General features: G+C 41.8%; 1 protein-coding gene and 1 long non-coding RNA gene across 3 annotated transcripts; both read right to left on the bottom strand.

The window, feature by feature from the left end:
- Nucleotides 1-5972: 5972 nt before the first annotated feature.
- LOC119301594 (stomatal closure-related actin-binding protein 1-like) lies at nucleotides 5973-9798 on the bottom strand. 2 transcript variants are annotated; one of them, XM_037578586.1, is made up of 6 exons: nucleotides 9722-9798; nucleotides 9504-9632; nucleotides 9209-9301; nucleotides 8520-8660; nucleotides 7766-7820; nucleotides 5973-6193 (listed from the first exon to the last, which is right to left on the bottom strand). In XM_037578586.1, exons 1-5 carry the CDS (start codon nucleotides 9767-9769, stop codon nucleotides 7806-7808), a joined length of 426 nt encoding a protein of 141 aa, XP_037434483.1. In that variant the 5' UTR covers nucleotides 9770-9798; the 3' UTR covers nucleotides 5973-6193; nucleotides 7766-7805. The 2 variants fall into 2 exon arrangements, with proteins under 2 accessions (XP_037434483.1, XP_037434482.1); XM_037578585.1 differs by lacking the exon at nucleotides 5973-6193 and having other exon boundaries at nucleotides 6671-7820.
- Nucleotides 9799-12368: 2570 nt separating this feature from the next.
- On the bottom strand, nucleotides 12369-14285 carry LOC119297361. Its single transcript, XR_005145636.1, has 4 exons — nucleotides 13818-14285; nucleotides 13443-13632; nucleotides 13165-13227; nucleotides 12369-12591 (listed from the first exon to the last, which is right to left on the bottom strand). It is a non-coding gene; the product is annotated as an uncharacterized LOC119297361 (long non-coding RNA).
- Between the last annotated feature and the right edge of the window lie 3401 nt (nucleotides 14286-17686).

The raw sequence follows: 17686 nt of genomic DNA, 5'->3' as shown, positions 1-17686 counted from the left end.
TATATAAAGGATGGAGGAGGAGGAGGCCGGCCAAGGCAAAGGTGCGGCCAGGATAGGGAGTCCTACTAGGACTCCAAGTCCTAGTAGGAGTCCACCAAGAGGGGAGGAAGGGAGAAGGAATAGGAGGAGAAGGAGAGGTGGCCGGCCCCCTTTTCCCTAGTCCAATTCGGACCAAAGGGGAGGGGGGGCGCAGCAACCTTTTTTTCTCTTCCCACTAAAGCCCATCAAGGCCCATTACTTCTCCCGTAACTACCCGGTACTCCGAAAAATACCCGAATCACTCGGAACCTTTCCGATGTCCGAATATAGTCGTCCAATATATCGATCTTTACGTCTCGACCATTTCGAGACTCCTCGTCATGTCCCCGATCTCATCCGGGACTCCGAACTCCTTCGGTACATCAAAACTCATAAACTCATAATATAACTGTCATCGAAACCTTAAGCGTGCGGACCCTACGGGTTCGAGAACAATGTAGACATGACCGAGACATGTCTCCGATCAATAACCAATAGCGGGACCTGGATGCCCATATTGGCTCCTACATATTCTACGAAGATCTTTATCGGTCAGACCGCATAACAACATACGTTGTTCCCTTTGTCATCGGTATGTTACTTGCCCGAGATTCGATCGTCGGTATCCAATACCTAGTTCAATCTCGTTACCGGCAAGTCTCTTTACTCGTTCCGTAATACATCATCTCACAACTAACATATTAGTTGTAGTGCTTGCAAGGCTTTATGTGATGTGCATTACCGAGAGGGCCCAGAGATACCTCTCCGACAATCGGAGTGACAAATCCTAATCTCGAAATACGCAAACCCAACATCTACCTTTGGAGACACCTGTAATGCTCCTTTATAATCACCCAGTTACGTTGTGACGTTTGGTAGCACCCAAAGTGTTCCTCCGGCAAACGGGAGTTGCATAATCTCATAGTCATAGGAACATGTATAAGTCATGAAGAAAGCAATAGCAACATACTAAACGATCAGGTGCTAAGCTAATGGAATGGGTCATGTCAATCAGATCATTCAACTAATGATGTGACCTCGTTAATCAAATAACAACTCATTGTTCATGGTCAGGAAACATAACCATCTTTGATTAACGAACTAGTCAAGTAGAGGCATACTAGTGACACTCTGTTTGTCTATGTATTCACACATGTATTATGTTTCCGGTTAATACAATTCTAGCATGAATAATAAACATTTATCATGATATAAGGAAATAAATAATAACTTTATTATTGCCTCTAGGGCATATTTCCTTCAAGGTCAAAAGGCAGTAAAAACTTCAAATAAAACCTCTGTCGGTAAGTAACATCAAAATTTTTAAAAATTGACAGCGAAGTTCGAAATAGTAGCATAAACAGGAGATCAAATAGAATGCATAAGATCAAAGTTTTCAAGTGAAAAAGGAAATGTATAAGAAAGAAAAAATGGAAAAAATCATAATTTTGTGTTGTATGTTTATCCATTTCTAAACATTACTTAGAAGTTAAAATTTAGAAAATGAGGCGGTTTGATGTTTATTACAAACCTATGATTTCCCTGTTTATAAAAGGGCACAAAGGTTCAAATTTAAATAACAGCGAAGTTCAAATGTTCAGTATGAAAAAAGAAGGTCAAAGTAAAAAAATAGTGCATTTCAAAAAGTTATAAAAAAATGGGTCTTCCCATTTATAAAAAAGACATCATTCGATCTTTTAACACTAAAAAGATGGAGATGTCCAAAACCTACAGCGTTGAAGTTAGTGTATAGAACAAGGGCCATATTCACAGGAAAAATTAATTTTGTACGTTCAGAAATGGTGTGTTGAGAAATCAATAAAATTGGAAAATCCAAATCTCCTGATTGGCAGATCATAAGAAATTCAAACAAAAATAACTGATTAGTTCATAAAAACATAAAAACTTTGAAGTAGATACTTAAATGCTTCTAATTTAAAAACAAGAAAATTTTAAAAATAGAGCAATTCAAAAATTCATAAGAAAGGATTTTCACCATTTCTAAATAAGAAACACGGGAAGCTCAAATTTAAATAGCGTACAAGTTCAATATTTATTACAAACCTATGATTTTTCATTACAAAAATAATAATCCAAGAATTCGAAATTACAAAAATAGAGAAGTTCGATATTTATAAAAAACTTAAATTTTGCTTCTTATTAAAGAAATAAAATCAAGAAGTTCAGAATTACGGAACGTATACACAAAACTCAAATTATTTCAGTTTTTAGAAAAAAAATAGTATGAAGTTCAATCTTTAAAAAAATTGTGTGATGCTTATTTAAAAACCTCAATTTCTCTGTTTTTCACGTGAAAGTTGCATGTTTTCAATAGTTTTTCATCGGTATATCATTTGCTCAATTCCGGGTAAGTGGTTGGGGAGTTACGGGTAAAAAACATGGGAAAAATAGAGTGAAGTTAAAAAAGAACTGCTCCAGAAGTTCAACCTATTCACGAAGTGCATTTTCGGAGACTCTGTTTTTCCGACGAAGGCATAAGGCATGATCTCAGAAGTTGAGGTTGATAACTGCCAGAAGTTCACATACTACACAGTGTGAATTTGGTATTAAAAAGAATGAAAATGCAAAGCCTAAAGATTTGTTGCTAAAAGTTCAAGTGCTCGGCCTGAGAAAGTTTAAAAATTCTCGTGAGAGAGGTTGAACAAAAATATGTGACAGAAGTTCAAGGTGAAAACAGCGAGAAGTTTAATACTGCAAGGAATGCATTTTGGGTGAGAATAAAAGTATAGAAAAAATATAAGCTTAAAAGGTTAGTTGAAAAGAAGTTCAAGTGCTCTGTCCAGGGAATATCAAAAATTATTGCGGGAGAGGTTCACCTTGTATTTCCATGTTCAATTTTTTTTCGTATAAAAATCGAATACAATTCTTTACTCAAAAATATAAAAGGTAAAGTTTAAATTGAAATAACAGAGAAGTTCAGAGTTTATTAAAACCTAGGATTTACGTGTTCAAAAAATAAAAAACACAACACCCTTTTTTGCACTTTTAAAAACAACTCATAAATGAAAAAAATGGTTGCTAGAAGTTCAAGTGCTCGGCGAGGAAAAGTTTAAAAATTCTTGTGAGAGAGGTTCACCGTGTATTTAGATGTCCAAAATACATAAAAAATGTTTTAAAATAATTCACTCAAACCAGAGAGAAGTTCAAATTGATAACATCCAGAAGTTCATGTACTGCATGGTGTGTGTTTTGTATAAGAAAAATACAATAAAGTGAAACAGGGTGAAGTTCAAACAGACATGCCCCAGAAGTTCAACTACTTCACGCAGTGCAAAAAACAGCAAGTCAAAAATAGAGTGAGGTTCAAACAAACATGCCCGAGAAGTTTAACTACTTCATGTAGTGCGTTTCCATTCGCAATAAAGGCGAAAATCATGATCTCGTCATTTTCTAATTTATTTCAAAACGGTAGGAAAATCATTTGTGTAAGTTAAAGTCCTCGGTCAGAGAAAGTTAAAAAGATATTGTGAGAGAGGTTTGTACAACAAAAATATCATTTGTGTAACACTGATGAAATGGATAAGAAAATTACAAACGAAAATATGCCACAGAAGTTCAATGTGAAAACAGCAGGAAGTTCGACTACTATAGTGAATGAATTTGAAATGAAAAACTTTTAAAATCGTCGCGAGTATGAAAAAATGATCAACACGGGAAAGTTGCATGTTTACATCAGCTTTCTACCGGTATATCACTTGCTCAATTCCGATGAGTGGATGGAGAGCTACAAGTAGTGGATGGAGATCTACGAGCAAAAAAAGCACATGAAAAAGCAGAGTGAAGTTCAGGTAAACGCGACGAGAAGTTCACGTTCTTCACGCGATGCATTTTCGAAGAATCTGTTTCGCGATAAAGGCAGAATGAATGATCTCTCCATTTTCACAATTACTTGAAATCGGGTAGGAATCAGATAAAACCATCAAGATGACAAAGTTTTGCATTTTTCGTAGCTTTTCAATGGGATATTATTTGCGCCTTTCCGTTAAAGTTTGTAGAAAATACGACAAAAATATGTTTTTCGCCATTTTCAAAACGGACTTAAAACTATAAAGAATTGGGAGAAACAATACATACCAAAAAGTTTCGCATTTGTTCAAGCTTTCCAAAGCCATATCATTTGCTGCATTCGGATGCACGATTAAAAAATTAGCTCGAAAATACGAACTCGGTAGGACTTAGACCATTTTCTAAATTACTCTTAAACCATTCAAAATTAGAAAAAACCATGATGAAAAAGTAGCGCATTTTCATGAGCTTTCCAACGCCATATCATATGCCTCAATTGGATTAGCCGTTTAGAAATGACATAAAAAATACGAACTCAGCTATTCGGTTTACAAAATTTTACGTTTTTTCAAATTACTCTTTAACCATAGGGAATTAGAGAAAACTTTCAACATGTGGAAGGAGCGGTTTGGCAGCAGCTTTCCAACGCCATATTATATGCCTCGTTCCGATAAAGGGTTTAGAAATGTGATCGAAAATACGATTCACGTTTTTTGTGTGAAGAAAAAACGGTTTTCAAAACTGCTCTTAAACCGCTTGCATTTTGCCAAAAATTTAAGTTGGGTCATGATACCGGTGTCCATACCTTTCCAACGGTATATCGCAAGCCCCATTTGGGCAATGTTAGCGGAAGTTTAACCTAATTCACAAGGAAGTTCAACGTACTACTAGCGGGGCAGGTCAGATTGTGATCAGAATATTATTCTCATCCCGTGATCAGAATAGTGTTTATGTATATATATATATATCTCTACTCCTAAGGGAGCAGTTGGTAGTCTCGCTTCCAGGTTTTTTTAGTCCCACCTCCCATGGTTTATTTTGGTACCTCCTCCCACCTCTGACTAAGCCACCACAAACCAAAAAAACCTCCTCCTGAGGCCCGAACCCGCACCTATCCACATGTGACCCTCAATAGACGTACGAAGGTTAACCTGTGACAAAATAATCTACGACGGTTAACCAGCGACAGAAAAACCGTGCGGACGCACGTAGGAGCGACGAGTCCTGTTATCGAGCGAGGTCTCCCTTCGTGGCCGCCCTACATCCCTGCGCCGCCGCGCTTCAGTCGCTGCCCTCCATCGTCGCCGCCCTCCATCGTGGTCGAGGTCGCCGCCCCTGCTTCACTCGCCGTCCTCCATCCGCGTCGATCCTGGACAAGGTCGCCGCGACCCTCCATCACTTCGCCGCCGCGCTGAACACCTCGACGATCCGGCGCTGGTCCTGGATCAGGTCGCCGCCGCCCTCCATCACTTCGCCGCCACGCTGAACTCCTCGCCCTTGATCCAGGATCCGGCGCTGATCCTAGACGAGTATACGCGGACACGTCCAGGATCCGGCCAGAACACGTCCTAGATCCGAAAAATAGGTATACAAACCATCTCATACGTCAATCGCATCTCATACATCTCAAATGCCATACAATCGCATCTCATACATCTCACAGCCCATACATCCATCGCATGTCATACAGCCATGGCAAGTGCTTTCACAGGGATGGATCCGCCTGCGAGATTGATTTCTGTTGCACACACTTTAGGTTTTTTTCATGTTAAAAATAGACTCAAGTACACATGTTTACAGTTGGCAATTGGCATTTTTTTTGTACCAAGGAGTATCCTGCATCCTGCACTTGACTGAATATGGCAAAAAAGAAAACATAAACCATACAGGACCCAAGAGTATGTTTCCACTTGTGCTGAACTAAAGATAGAACAAAAACACTTGCATTCTAATAAAGTACAGAGATGTAGAAGATGTAGATGAAAGTGCCATTGCAGTATATATGTAGAATAAAATACAATTGCAGTATATGCTAGCAACATGTTGCAGTATATATGTAGAACAATAACCCTTGCAGAATGTCAAAGATGTAGAAGAAATTACCATGTTGGTGAAGATCATCAAAGAACTACCATTTATGCCTTAATGATTTTTTCCATTCAATAGTTGCATATGGGGAATTCAAAAAGCACGGCACGCGAACATCAACCAGAAGATGACGTAACTACAGGTATGATGCAGTCTACCATGTTTTTGTTTAGTTGCGAGACCTGAATATCTGACAGTGACAGACTGTATGCATAATGTCTTCCAGGTCTTACAAGCGGGAGAAGTGATGCAGAACACAATGCGAGCATCATACCCGTAGCTGAAATTGTTGATAACGTTTACATGACGGAATCAGGTATAATACTGTGCGAAGATTGGTTATAAATGTTGCCTCACGTGCATTTCTGAAAGTGGCAGAATGCATTTTATGTGTTGCAGTCCTTACGAGCGGGATAAATGTTGGAGACTACAATGCAAACTTCATACCCTTACATGCAAATATTCACGATATTTACACGACGGGAGCAGGTATAAGACTGTGTCAAGATTGATGCTAATGTTTCGTGCATATCGTATATTTTGTTGATTGCTAAGATGTAGGGCGGGAACCTTCAAACGACGGGATTCCGTCGTATTCTGAGAATAATAAGGATGGTATGACTAAGCTACGAGGTGATACTCAAGGTATTCACAGGCATGCTTATACAGCTTCCAAATCGACATCTCCGGTAGCGGATCAGAGAGGTTTAGTCCATTTTCCCAGATGAGCTTAATGGGTTTTGTGGTTTTTACGCTTAACGTAATGAAGATGACAAAACTTCCGAGCAGCATGCAACAATAGTTGTATGTAATGAAGAAAAAAACATTGGCGAAACAAGGGAGCAGTTCAACGCATAGAGGCGTGAATCTTATCGGAAGAAAAAAGAGGAGGATATGGTCAGGTTACAAGAGGATAATCAGCCATCCCTTTCAAAGACCGGTAAGTATTTAAGCGTGATTTTGCTGACTACTCTTGGGTTTTTCTGAATACCTATAGTATGCAAATTAATCGTTATAGTAACCTGACTTCATAGATGTTCCCCGTGTTGGTTTCATAGATGTTGTATCAACATCTACCTAAGTGATTTGTACATACTTTTTTTGTTCTCTAACTCTCATACCTGTTGTAAAAATGGTAGACCATAGGGATCTTATCAACGCGTGGAGGCGGGCATCTTATCGCACTAAGAAGTCGGATGGTTTTATAAACCATCTAGACGACGGGCCGATTGTTCACCGCCGTACTCTATGTGATATCACAAATGTTCAACAATCTTCATATGTGATCCCTGGTACATATTTGGTGGATTTACAATGTCGTTAGTTATATGTGCGTATTTGACAATCATACTATTTGTGATTATGTTTAACTTCTCTTTGCTTTCTGAACGCCCATGCTGGATTACAATAGGAACTAATGTTGGGGCAGATCATATGTTGGGGCAGCTAATCAAACCCACGTGAGATGATAAGCACAGGAAAGTTGATCTTCGTCCCCTTTGTAATTCAAGTAAGATTATTTTATGTTACATCCTAGCATTCATGGTTCAGCCATTTTAATAAATACTAACCAAGCATGTTATATTAGATGACCCAGCTAGCTCGGTTGATACATCAATCTCGCATAATGAATCAACATATCCTCCTAAAGCTACGGGCACGTCTGATGTAATTGCAGATAAAAATATAGAAGGTAAAATGATTGTGCTTTTTCCATACTCATTTGCTATCATGTTGTTTTTACCTTTTGCTTTTGAGAGAAACCCAAGGAAGACATCAGTAGATGACTTGAATGATACCACAGAAAATATGCAAGTAACAGAAGAAGAACGCAAAAGAGACCGTAAAATACCTTTCGCTTTTTCCATACTCGACGGAATCAAGCAGTCCTATTAGGTGGGCTGCAACTGAATACAAACAGTTCTTTCAGATATTATAGGCTAACAGTCTATTCTGGACATCGCATGTGTGTCATACACCTAACTTTTTAAGTCATGACCATAGTTGACTGCCTAACTTTTTAATGAAATCTCATATATATATTTGAGCCAGAAAAACAAACAAATAACTTATTAAGTGTTTCAACATGCCAGAAAACAAACAAATATAATAGGACTGCTTGAAGATATATATCATCAGAGTCATAATATTAAGTCATTACATGTAATAGAAATTGCATGAGGACAAAATGCTTCGATGGAATAGTCTAAAATTATTCACAATGGATATGTAATACTTTAATAACAACTATATCCCAACCGAATGAATCTACATTCTCAAGATAGAGCAAGTAATACAATGAGTATAACAAATTGAGGACAGTGTCAAAGCACAGCATCTGGACAAGCAAGCAATAAAAGCAAAGTTGGGCAGGAAGATCTGTTGCTGTATGATGCAGTATGTAGAAGGTTGCATAGTCAAATTAAAATAAACTACCACTGCTTTTGAACAGAAAAACTGTACAGAAGTCAAGGGGAGTAATTGTATATGACATAAATAAAAGAATATATAAGGAATACAGATTCAGGCATAAGTTCCAGGTAAGCTTGGTACTAAAGTACAGAAAACAAGATAATATGTTGCTCATAAAATTATATACAATTTACCTGCTTTCTAATTCTTTGTGAACTGTTCTCTTTCTCTTTAAGTACTTTTTGAACTCTTTGTACAGCAGCTCTAGCATTTTCAATCTCCATGCGTGCATTAGTTCGTTCTTCGTCAACAATTCTCCTAGCATCTTCAGAAGCCTGTGAACGATATAGAAAGAGTGATTTGTCAAAATGAAAAAATGGGAATATACCAAGATTAAGCATACTTGATATGGATAAATGATGTTTATAAAAAATACTAAAACGACGCGCCAATCCAAGAGGAATTGGAACATGCTTTACGCACAAATTATTGCCAGCATGTTATTTTCTTAACCATGGTAAGAAAATCAGGAAGAACTCCTAAAAATTTGCTGTTCAACAAACCATTGGCAGGCCCCTGAAAATTTGTTGTGCATTTGCAAGAAAAGAACACCATTTCAAATTTGTAGTACTGTTTGATAGTCTGTTTCAGAAGTCCCAACAAAGGCAAAACTTCAGCTTGGCTTGCTTAATCATGGCAGATAATTTACATTTAAAAACGACAGAACTAAGTTTTCCTCCAAAGCCAGTAGCAAGCAGGGAAAATACACATGACATTTGATAGTACAATGTAAACAGAGAACACAGAATGGATCATGGTACTAAAATGTGCTTACAAAGGTCCATAGAATAAAGATACTTCCAAAGTACAAGGATCAACTCACCAGTTTTAGTGAAGTCGCTATTCTCGTGACCTCGGTTTTCTGCTGAAGCAACTCATTTTCTGTTTTGGACAGCTGAACTGCTAAAATATCCACCTATAGAAAGTGTCAAACTATTAAAGTGCTCGCAAACAAAGGGATGATTTAGGCATATATATTTAGCTGGAGACTTCTTTTAAGAAACCATATTGGTTAGTTTAGAACACTTGCAGCGTCATTAAAGATACTCTAAAAACGCACTGAGGAACAATAATCCTTCACGTGGCTGTAAATATGGTTCAAAAGAAGAAAAACCAACCATAGATACCGATTCCTCAATTTCATCCTTATATTTGCCAGCTACTTGACCTCTCAGTGACTCCAATACACTCTTTAGATTATTCAGAAGGATGTATCGCTCCAATAAAGCCACTTGTTTACATTTAACCTGAGAGTTAAAGCCAATGCAATAACTTAAGGTCTGTAATAACTGAACCAATTGCTAAATGAGTGTTCAGGAATCAGGAAGACCCATACCTCGTTAGATAATAATGTGGCAGTACTGAGGCCCTTCTCAAATTTCATTGCGAGCTCGCGGACTGAAAGACGCTGACGCCGATTGATATCGACCGAACCTCGTAGTGAGATCCGATCGGTTGTTGCGGCCCGACCTTTCACGACACTCCACCTTCAGTAGTAGTAACCTCTCGCCCGCGCACGCGATGTACACGAAATAGAGGGTTTGAACCTTGTGGCTCAGCACGAGAAAACCAATCTTGATGACGGTACTCACGCGCAAAACAATTTCCTCGCAGAGAAATCGCAACACAGAGGTTTTCTAAAGCTTCCTCCAAAACTTAGGGATTTTTAGACAGCTTCCCCCAAAACTCGATACGGGTATTACCCTAAAAACACATCGTGTCTATTTCATCCAAAAATTAACCTCCTTTTTACAAAAGACTCGATTGACTTTATATAATAGTCACACGTCCTGACTAGCTTGGAAAACAAGCATCACATCCTACCATCCATCTCACGTACAAGATAGATAGATAAAGAAAAGCTACCTTCTAAAACTAGGACTCTAAAATTATCTATTAGATTACTTGTCTTATAGTTTGACAAGTTAATCTCTATATTAACATAGACTGTTTGTTGGTCCGTTTGTGGTGGACCCCATCCCAAGGCACACAAGGATAGAGTTCTCCACGACACAAACCTCCTGCAATTTCTTTCTATCTCTTCAGGTGGGCGTGGCATGTCAAAGTAGTAATCAGCGCCATCTCCTTTAATTCCAACTGAATAAAATTCGTGTACTTGCAACCTTGTACCAGCAGCTAGCAAATCCTCCATATTAACCATGCATGCTTCGTTTCTTCTATCTCCAAAAAAACTGGAATCTTTACATGCATTAGTAGCATGCAAACCACGCTCTCCAAAATGTACGTACGTGCATGCACTTTCTTCTGGAAATACGTAGAATTTCTTATCCTCTTTCATCCATAATCCTTTGGCACATGACAATGTTTGAGCAGCAACAATGTTAACGTTAACCCTGGTTGCATCATCCTCTCCCCCTTCAAGCGAAACCGTCCTCGGTTTCGAGTTAAGCTCTTCAACACTATTTTTATCTGTAGACTGAACGATGCCCGGAAAAATTTCAGCGATTTTGACTTTCTTCTTTTCTTCTCCTTTCTGCTCCTTTATCTTCTCAAGATGTTCTTTCCTCCAAGAAATAAAACGCTCTTCATCCATTGGCGCGAGGCTGCACTTCTTACCCCTCCTGACAGTATATCTATGTGATTTGCAATCATACGTAACATCATGCTCTTTATACCATGGCTCGCCCAATAACAAGTGACATGAAATCATAGGTGCCGGAATCACGTCACATAAAACCTCGCAAAAATAATTTCCCAACAAAAACGGTACCTTGGTTTGGTGTGTCACAGTGAGCTCTTCATGACCCCAACGAAACAAGTACGGCCGTGCTCGTGGTGCCGTCGGTAGATCCAACTTCTCCACCATCTCGATGCTTGCGGCGTTGATCAAATTCATGTGATCGATAGTCATGGCACATGATCTCTCTCTGACCACCACACGAGTGTGAAAAAGTCCAGTCCAACGGCCTTCCTCCTCCAACTGAAATCCATAGCTTAGCTTACTGAATAACGATGTGCTTGCCATCTTCTCCATAGTGTCGTGAACAACCTGATGCTCTGAATACCACCTGATATCGACCGAACCTCGTAGTGAGATCCGATCGGTTGTTGCGGCCCGACCTTTCACGACACTCCACCTTCAGTAGTAGTAACCTCTCGCCCGCGCACGCGATGTACACGAAATAGAGGGTTTGAACCTTGTGGCTCAGCACGAGAAAACCAATCTTGATGACGGTACTCACGCGCAAAACAATTTCCTCGCAGAGAAATCGCAACACAGAGGTTTTCTAAAGCTTCCTCCAAAACTTAGGGATTTTTAGACAGCTTCCCCCAAAACTCGATACGGGTATTACCCTAAAAACACATCGTGTCTATTTCATCCAAAAATTAACCTCCTTTTTACAAAAGACTCGATTGACTTTATATAATAGTCACACGTCCTGACTAGCTTGGAAAACAAGCATCACATCCTACCATCCATCTCACGTACAAGATAGATAGATAAAGAAAAGCTACCTTCTAAAACTAGGACTCTAAAATTATCTATTAGATTACTTGTCTTATAGTTTGACAAGTTAATCTCTATATTAACATAGACTGTTTGTTGGTCCGTTTGTGGTGGACCCCATCCCAAGGCACACAAGGATAGAGTTCTCCACGACACAAACCTCCTGCAATTTCTTTCTATCTCTTCAGGTGGGCGTGGCATGTCAAAGTAGTAATCAGCGCCATCTCCTTTAATTCCAACTGAATAAAATTCGTGTACTTGCAACCTTGTACCAGCAGCTAGCAAATCCTCCATATTAACCATGCATGCTTCGTTTCTTCTATCTCCAAAAAAACTGGAATCTTTACATGCATTAGTAGCATGCAAACCACGCTCTCCAAAATGTACGTACGTGCATGCACTTTCTTCTGGAAATACGTAGAATTTCTTATCCTCTTTCATCCATAATCCTTTGGCACATGACAATGTTTGAGCAGCAACAATGTTAACGTTAACCCTGGTTGCATCACCGATCAAGCAGATCTGCTGTCTCTTTGGCAACAGACTCCTTAAGTCATGGCGTTTCTGGCTCATCAGCAAATTTGATGACTATCCCATTCATACCATTCTTGTAGGTAGGGAATTTATTTTTGATGGCATTTACTGGGCGCAACGGCCCAGACCAGTTGTTCTGACCCTGTGTCTTCCGCCGAAAATCAAGAGTTGATGCCCGAGTCATCGATAAGTAATTCTCACCCCTAATTCCAAAAAAACAAGCGTCAGTATCTCAAAAGATCACTGGTGGACACAATGAATAAATCATTGGTCAAAATGGTTCATACATCACCGTTTTCTGTTTTAATGACCCATCGACAAAATAAAAGATGGGAAAAGGGAACCCAAAAAATAACACCGAAATAAAAATTGTCAAACTGCAGCATGGAAGCTGATGAAAAGGCAGAAGCAAGTGGAAGAGTTCCCCCCTCCAAAAGAAAGAGAACAAAAGCCATACGAGTTCATCAAGCCTTGGGCATGTGCTACTACCAACCCTCAAGTGTTGCAGTTATAATCATCGCAAGATCGTATAGAATCACCCACTAAACTCAGGACTACAGACCTGCATTAGAAGCAACTGGGATCGGGAGAACCAACTGACTTCAACTAACAATCACGATTTGCAAAAGCGGGAACTGAGAGAATTATGTCTCAATTAAGCTTCGCAAATCATCAACAAAATCCCAATTTGATGCTACTTTCATAGAGGAACTAAAGAGAAAGCATGCTTGGTTACTAGCAACAACATTCCATAGAAGATCCACAACAAAACATACTCTTTGATTCAGATTTGTTGCTCCCATCCTCTTTCCGCACCTCCTTCTTCTCCTTCGGGAAGTCTGAACCATTAAGGGCCGAATCATCAATACAACCACCAACTAAGCAGATGATTTCTCATATTACATTCTTGAAAGGAACCATTCTAATAGAAAACACACTCTCTAAAGAATAAACGCGACACCCATTTTTGTTCCATTTTATAATATGAATTGCCAGTTTTTATATTCAAATGTCATATCTGGATGTAGTATGGTTAAAAATTTGCATATGCTACCTGATTAGTTAGTGTAGACATGAGAGTCATGCACTTCTTATTCCAGTTTAGCTCTTGAGAAGCACATACCACTGAATTCCTCTTCAGTAATAACTTCTCCAACTTCCTTTATTTTATGAAGATAATGTATCATCTTTCAAAAAGATACCGCATCATGTGAACTCTTGGATCCACTCACAACCAGAAGGGGCTGCAATTTAGAGCAGAATAATACTCAGTTAAATCAGATTTTTTAACAAAGCCCTTTAACAGAACAAAATATGGACAGTCTTGAAAAGGAATATTCATTGTGATATCTCAGTGAGGCGATGCACTTGGCGACTAACCGAATTGACGGGGAGGAGCATACGGCAGGGTCAGGGAGAGAGAGATTACCTAGACCTGGACAATCGCGCGGGAGAGGGTGGAGAGGCTCATGTTGGCGACGGTGAGGGAACCAGGAGAATGGAGGGACCCAGCGTCGCCGGTGAGCATGCCGACCTCGAGCGCCTCCTCGAGCACTTCAGGGCCGGATTGGAAGGAACAGGGTAGAGTAGGGCGTGCAAGTCCCGAGCCTCCGCGTCCGCATCCAACAGCGCCTACCACCGGCGCGAGCATGCTGAGCTCGAGGATCTCCCCGGCCACTTCTGCGATCTGATTCGAAGGGGAGGGGCGGCCTGCTAGGGAGCGGCGACGCTGGTGACGAAGGAGAGGGCAGCCTGACCAGGGAGCGCCGGCGGTGGTGACGAAGGGGAGGGGGCGGCCTGACCAGGGAGCGCTGGTTGTGGTGGAGAGAATGGGGAACGGAGGAGATTGTGAGGCAGTGGTGGGGAACTATCCAGAGAAGAATGTGAGGCGGCAGTGGAGAGGATGACTGGCGTTTTTTTTGAGAAATCTAACGTTTTTTTCTTAATACTACTACGTAGACTACTGTACTAGGCAGTGATGGGGGAGAGATTGTCTTCTTTTTATTGGCCGTGTCTGATTTACCTCACATTGTTCTAATAAAATCCATTATTTTTATAGTCATAATCATTTGATTCTTTAAAAGGTTTCCTGTATAAATAATATCTATAAAAGTTGAAAAAAATACTGGTAAAAAACACATTTGATATATCTGAATTTTAGTTGAGGAAATGAGTATGAGTAAATAAATTCAAACACAAGGCAAAAGCTTTGATATTTTCTTGATTACTAAGAAGATTGTTAGGGCCCCGCGCTACTACTAACTAATTGGGAATTAAAATAAATAAATTTCATCCATGGTTGCTGCTGCTGGGCGTCATCGTCCTCTCCAACCATGGTTGTTGCTGGTCCTGGAGGGGATGAAGTTGTCCATGGTGATGGTGGCTCCCCACCCAACTCGTTCCCGCACCTCTCATCTGCTACAAAAGAAGAGAAAATTATTTGAATGAGGAAGAGAGAGAGATAGAGAGGAGTAGGAGGAGGAACTCACTGGTGGCCGCCGAAGTTGGAGCCGACGCTCGAAACCTAGATGAAGCCCGGTGACCTGCTACTGCTTGTCGTAGGACCCTTGGCCATGGTGCTCGCATGTCCTCAGGAGGCCTTGTCCCAGCGAGGAGGTGCAAGTGGTTGCATCCATGGTGGATCTGGTCGCCGCCATGGACGATGTTCTGCTGGTTTCCCTCTCCTTCCAGCAACGAAGGAGGAAGGAGGGGCCAGGGATGGGGCTGCGATGGGAGAGGTCACCGAATTTGGGGAAGGCGCCGAGGTGTGAGATCGGTGGCGGCGGTGGGCGAGGATGGGAATCACGGGTGGGAGGAGAAGGGGAATGGAAGAGTGTGGGAGAGAGGAGGGATTCAACCGAGGATATGGGGACTTCACCTACCTTTTACTTAATAGTAGCGAGGGGTATAAACCCGCTCTACCACTATCAACTTAGTAGTAGCGCGGGTTCATACCCCTCGCTACTACTATGGCATGTCCCAGGGGGGCACGATAGAGACTGCTTAGTAGTAGCGTGGGTTACTATCAACTTAGTAGTAGCGAGGGGTAAAAACAAGCGCTCCAATATCTGCCGCGACATGGGATGGATCCGGCGGGTGGAGTCGCGCGGGCACCGGCTCGTCGAGGCGCGCGACCATGCGGCGGGGGGAGGGGAGAGGGCCGAGCTGCTGGTGGGGGTGGAGAGGGCCGGTGAGGCCACCCCAAGATTTGCCGCGGCATGGGATCCGACGGTCAGCGGGCGGAGTTGCGCGGGCGCCGGGTCGTCGAGGCCACCCCAAGATTTACTTTTGTTATCACTATATTCTATATATTATTAATCTAAAGTTTTGCAGGAATGTGTCTGGCTATTTTGTTTTTCATTTTATGCTCTGGTGGAACGGTAAAGAATTGGTCAAGCCGATTTGCACGGTAAGTATTGTCAGTTACATGTTTTAATATCTTCGGCGTGAAATCTTCATACTAACTAAATATATTGTTTGTGCAGGATGGGTATGAATTGAGGAAGCAGTTTTTATCACACTTGCTAAAACATCGTGGGAATGAAGCTAAAGGAAACTTTTCTGATATTGTGAAAGAATTACTTAAGCGCATCATCTAGATATTAATAGTTTTGTAATAGATATTTAGTTGGAACATCGCTTGGTTTGTTACATGGACATGTCGTTAATTTTTCTTTACATTTTAAAAATGAATTTTAGTTATTAAATAATTGTATTTGTGTTTTATTGTTTGTACGTGTGGAATTTAACATGTAACTCTTGTAAACTATTTCAAAAGCCCATGGCAACGCACGGACACTCTATTAGTATATATAAATAGCATTATTCTAATTCCGGGATCAAAATATTTATTTGAATCACAATAGCCTATACAGGAGCCGCGGAGGTGTTTCTGAGATTCTAAAACAAAAAGCCCATGAACAGGGACTCGATCCCCGACCCCGACCCACCTACCGTCCGTCCCTCACCTCCCACTCTCCCTCGATCACCCCGACCCACCTACCCATCGAAGATCCCGGAGCCACCCGTCGCCGGGGACCACCCGTACGCCGCCGACTGGAATCCTGCGCGCCGCCGCCAGTACCAGCACCCTCCCATTCCTCCCCACGATTCGTCCCCCGGCTCCCTCCAATCCAGCACACCGCCGGCCTCCATCCGCCAGCTTCCACAGGGCGGCGGCCTCCCTCACCCTGGGTCCACCGCGGCGGCAGCGCTGCCACTTGATCCACAGTGACGTCGCCTTCCTCCCCCTGAATCCACGGCAGCGGCGGCGGCGGCGGCCTCCCTGTCCCCTGGATCCACGGCGGCGGCGGCCTCATTCCCACTGGATCCACGGCGGACGCGGCCTCCTCTGCTTCCAACTTGGAGACGCCCTCCCTCCCGCGAGCTGCTGGCAAACCACTCGTCGTCACCTGCTGCTGCTCCTGGGTGGTGGTGAAGTCTCCCTGCATGGCCGCCGTGGGGAGCCTGCTAGATGGCTCGCGCGCCTCCCCAACTGCAGTGTCAAGGCCGTTCAACACGGCAACCCAAGGCCGTTCAACGTCACACTATTACACCTTGCAGAGCTTGCTGCAGGAGAAAGCAACGAGCCAGATTATTGCTCACATGTGAAGGACTTTCAGGGTCGGCAGGCATGGCTACGGCAGCGTAAGTTTGATGGAGAAACCGATGTGAGGAAGCTCGACATCGCATCCATCATGGAGTTAAGCACCGTGAGATCCTTGTCTACACAGATGGGAGCAAGAGACCACCTGTGGTGCAGGAGCTCAACAAGCCTGCAGAGATCACACTCCTGAATGTGAAGTGCGTCGATAAGAAGACCGGGTTGCATTTGACGGAGGGTTCAGGATCAAGCACTTTTAATCGGTAGTTAGGTTCAATATTAAGATTCCAGTTGCAAGGCTCTATGGCTCTGTAAAAAATACTCTGTTCCTGCATCTTCTATCTTTGTTAGTCGACAGTCAGAAACAACAATTTTGTTCGTCGTTGAATGATATCCACAAGTTTGTGGAAAGACACATCTGAGCACACATCTTTATTTCCTTGAGTTGAGACAAGCTAACTCAGAGATAAGACGCATCGCCAGCCAGCCTCACCTCTCTGGCACTGGCCGTAGCCGCCGCCGACGGGTGTTATTAATGCAATGACGACGTTGAGATCATCTTGGTCCGTTTCCTTTGCCATTCACGGCCTCTAGAATGCACATATATGTACGAAGAAAAAGGCTACATGAACGGCACCAGGTCCTACAGAAGTCCTTCCTATGTAGGATGGCAATTCCTTTGTCATCCAAGGGAC

This window comes from Triticum dicoccoides, chromosome 5A (assembly GCF_002162155.2).
Source record: "Triticum dicoccoides isolate Atlit2015 ecotype Zavitan chromosome 5A, WEW_v2.0, whole genome shotgun sequence".
Taxonomy (NCBI): Eukaryota; Viridiplantae; Streptophyta; class Magnoliopsida; order Poales; family Poaceae; genus Triticum; species Triticum dicoccoides.
The sequence above is the reverse complement of the archived record's forward strand: the minus strand, read 5'-3'. Positions and strand labels throughout refer to the sequence as shown.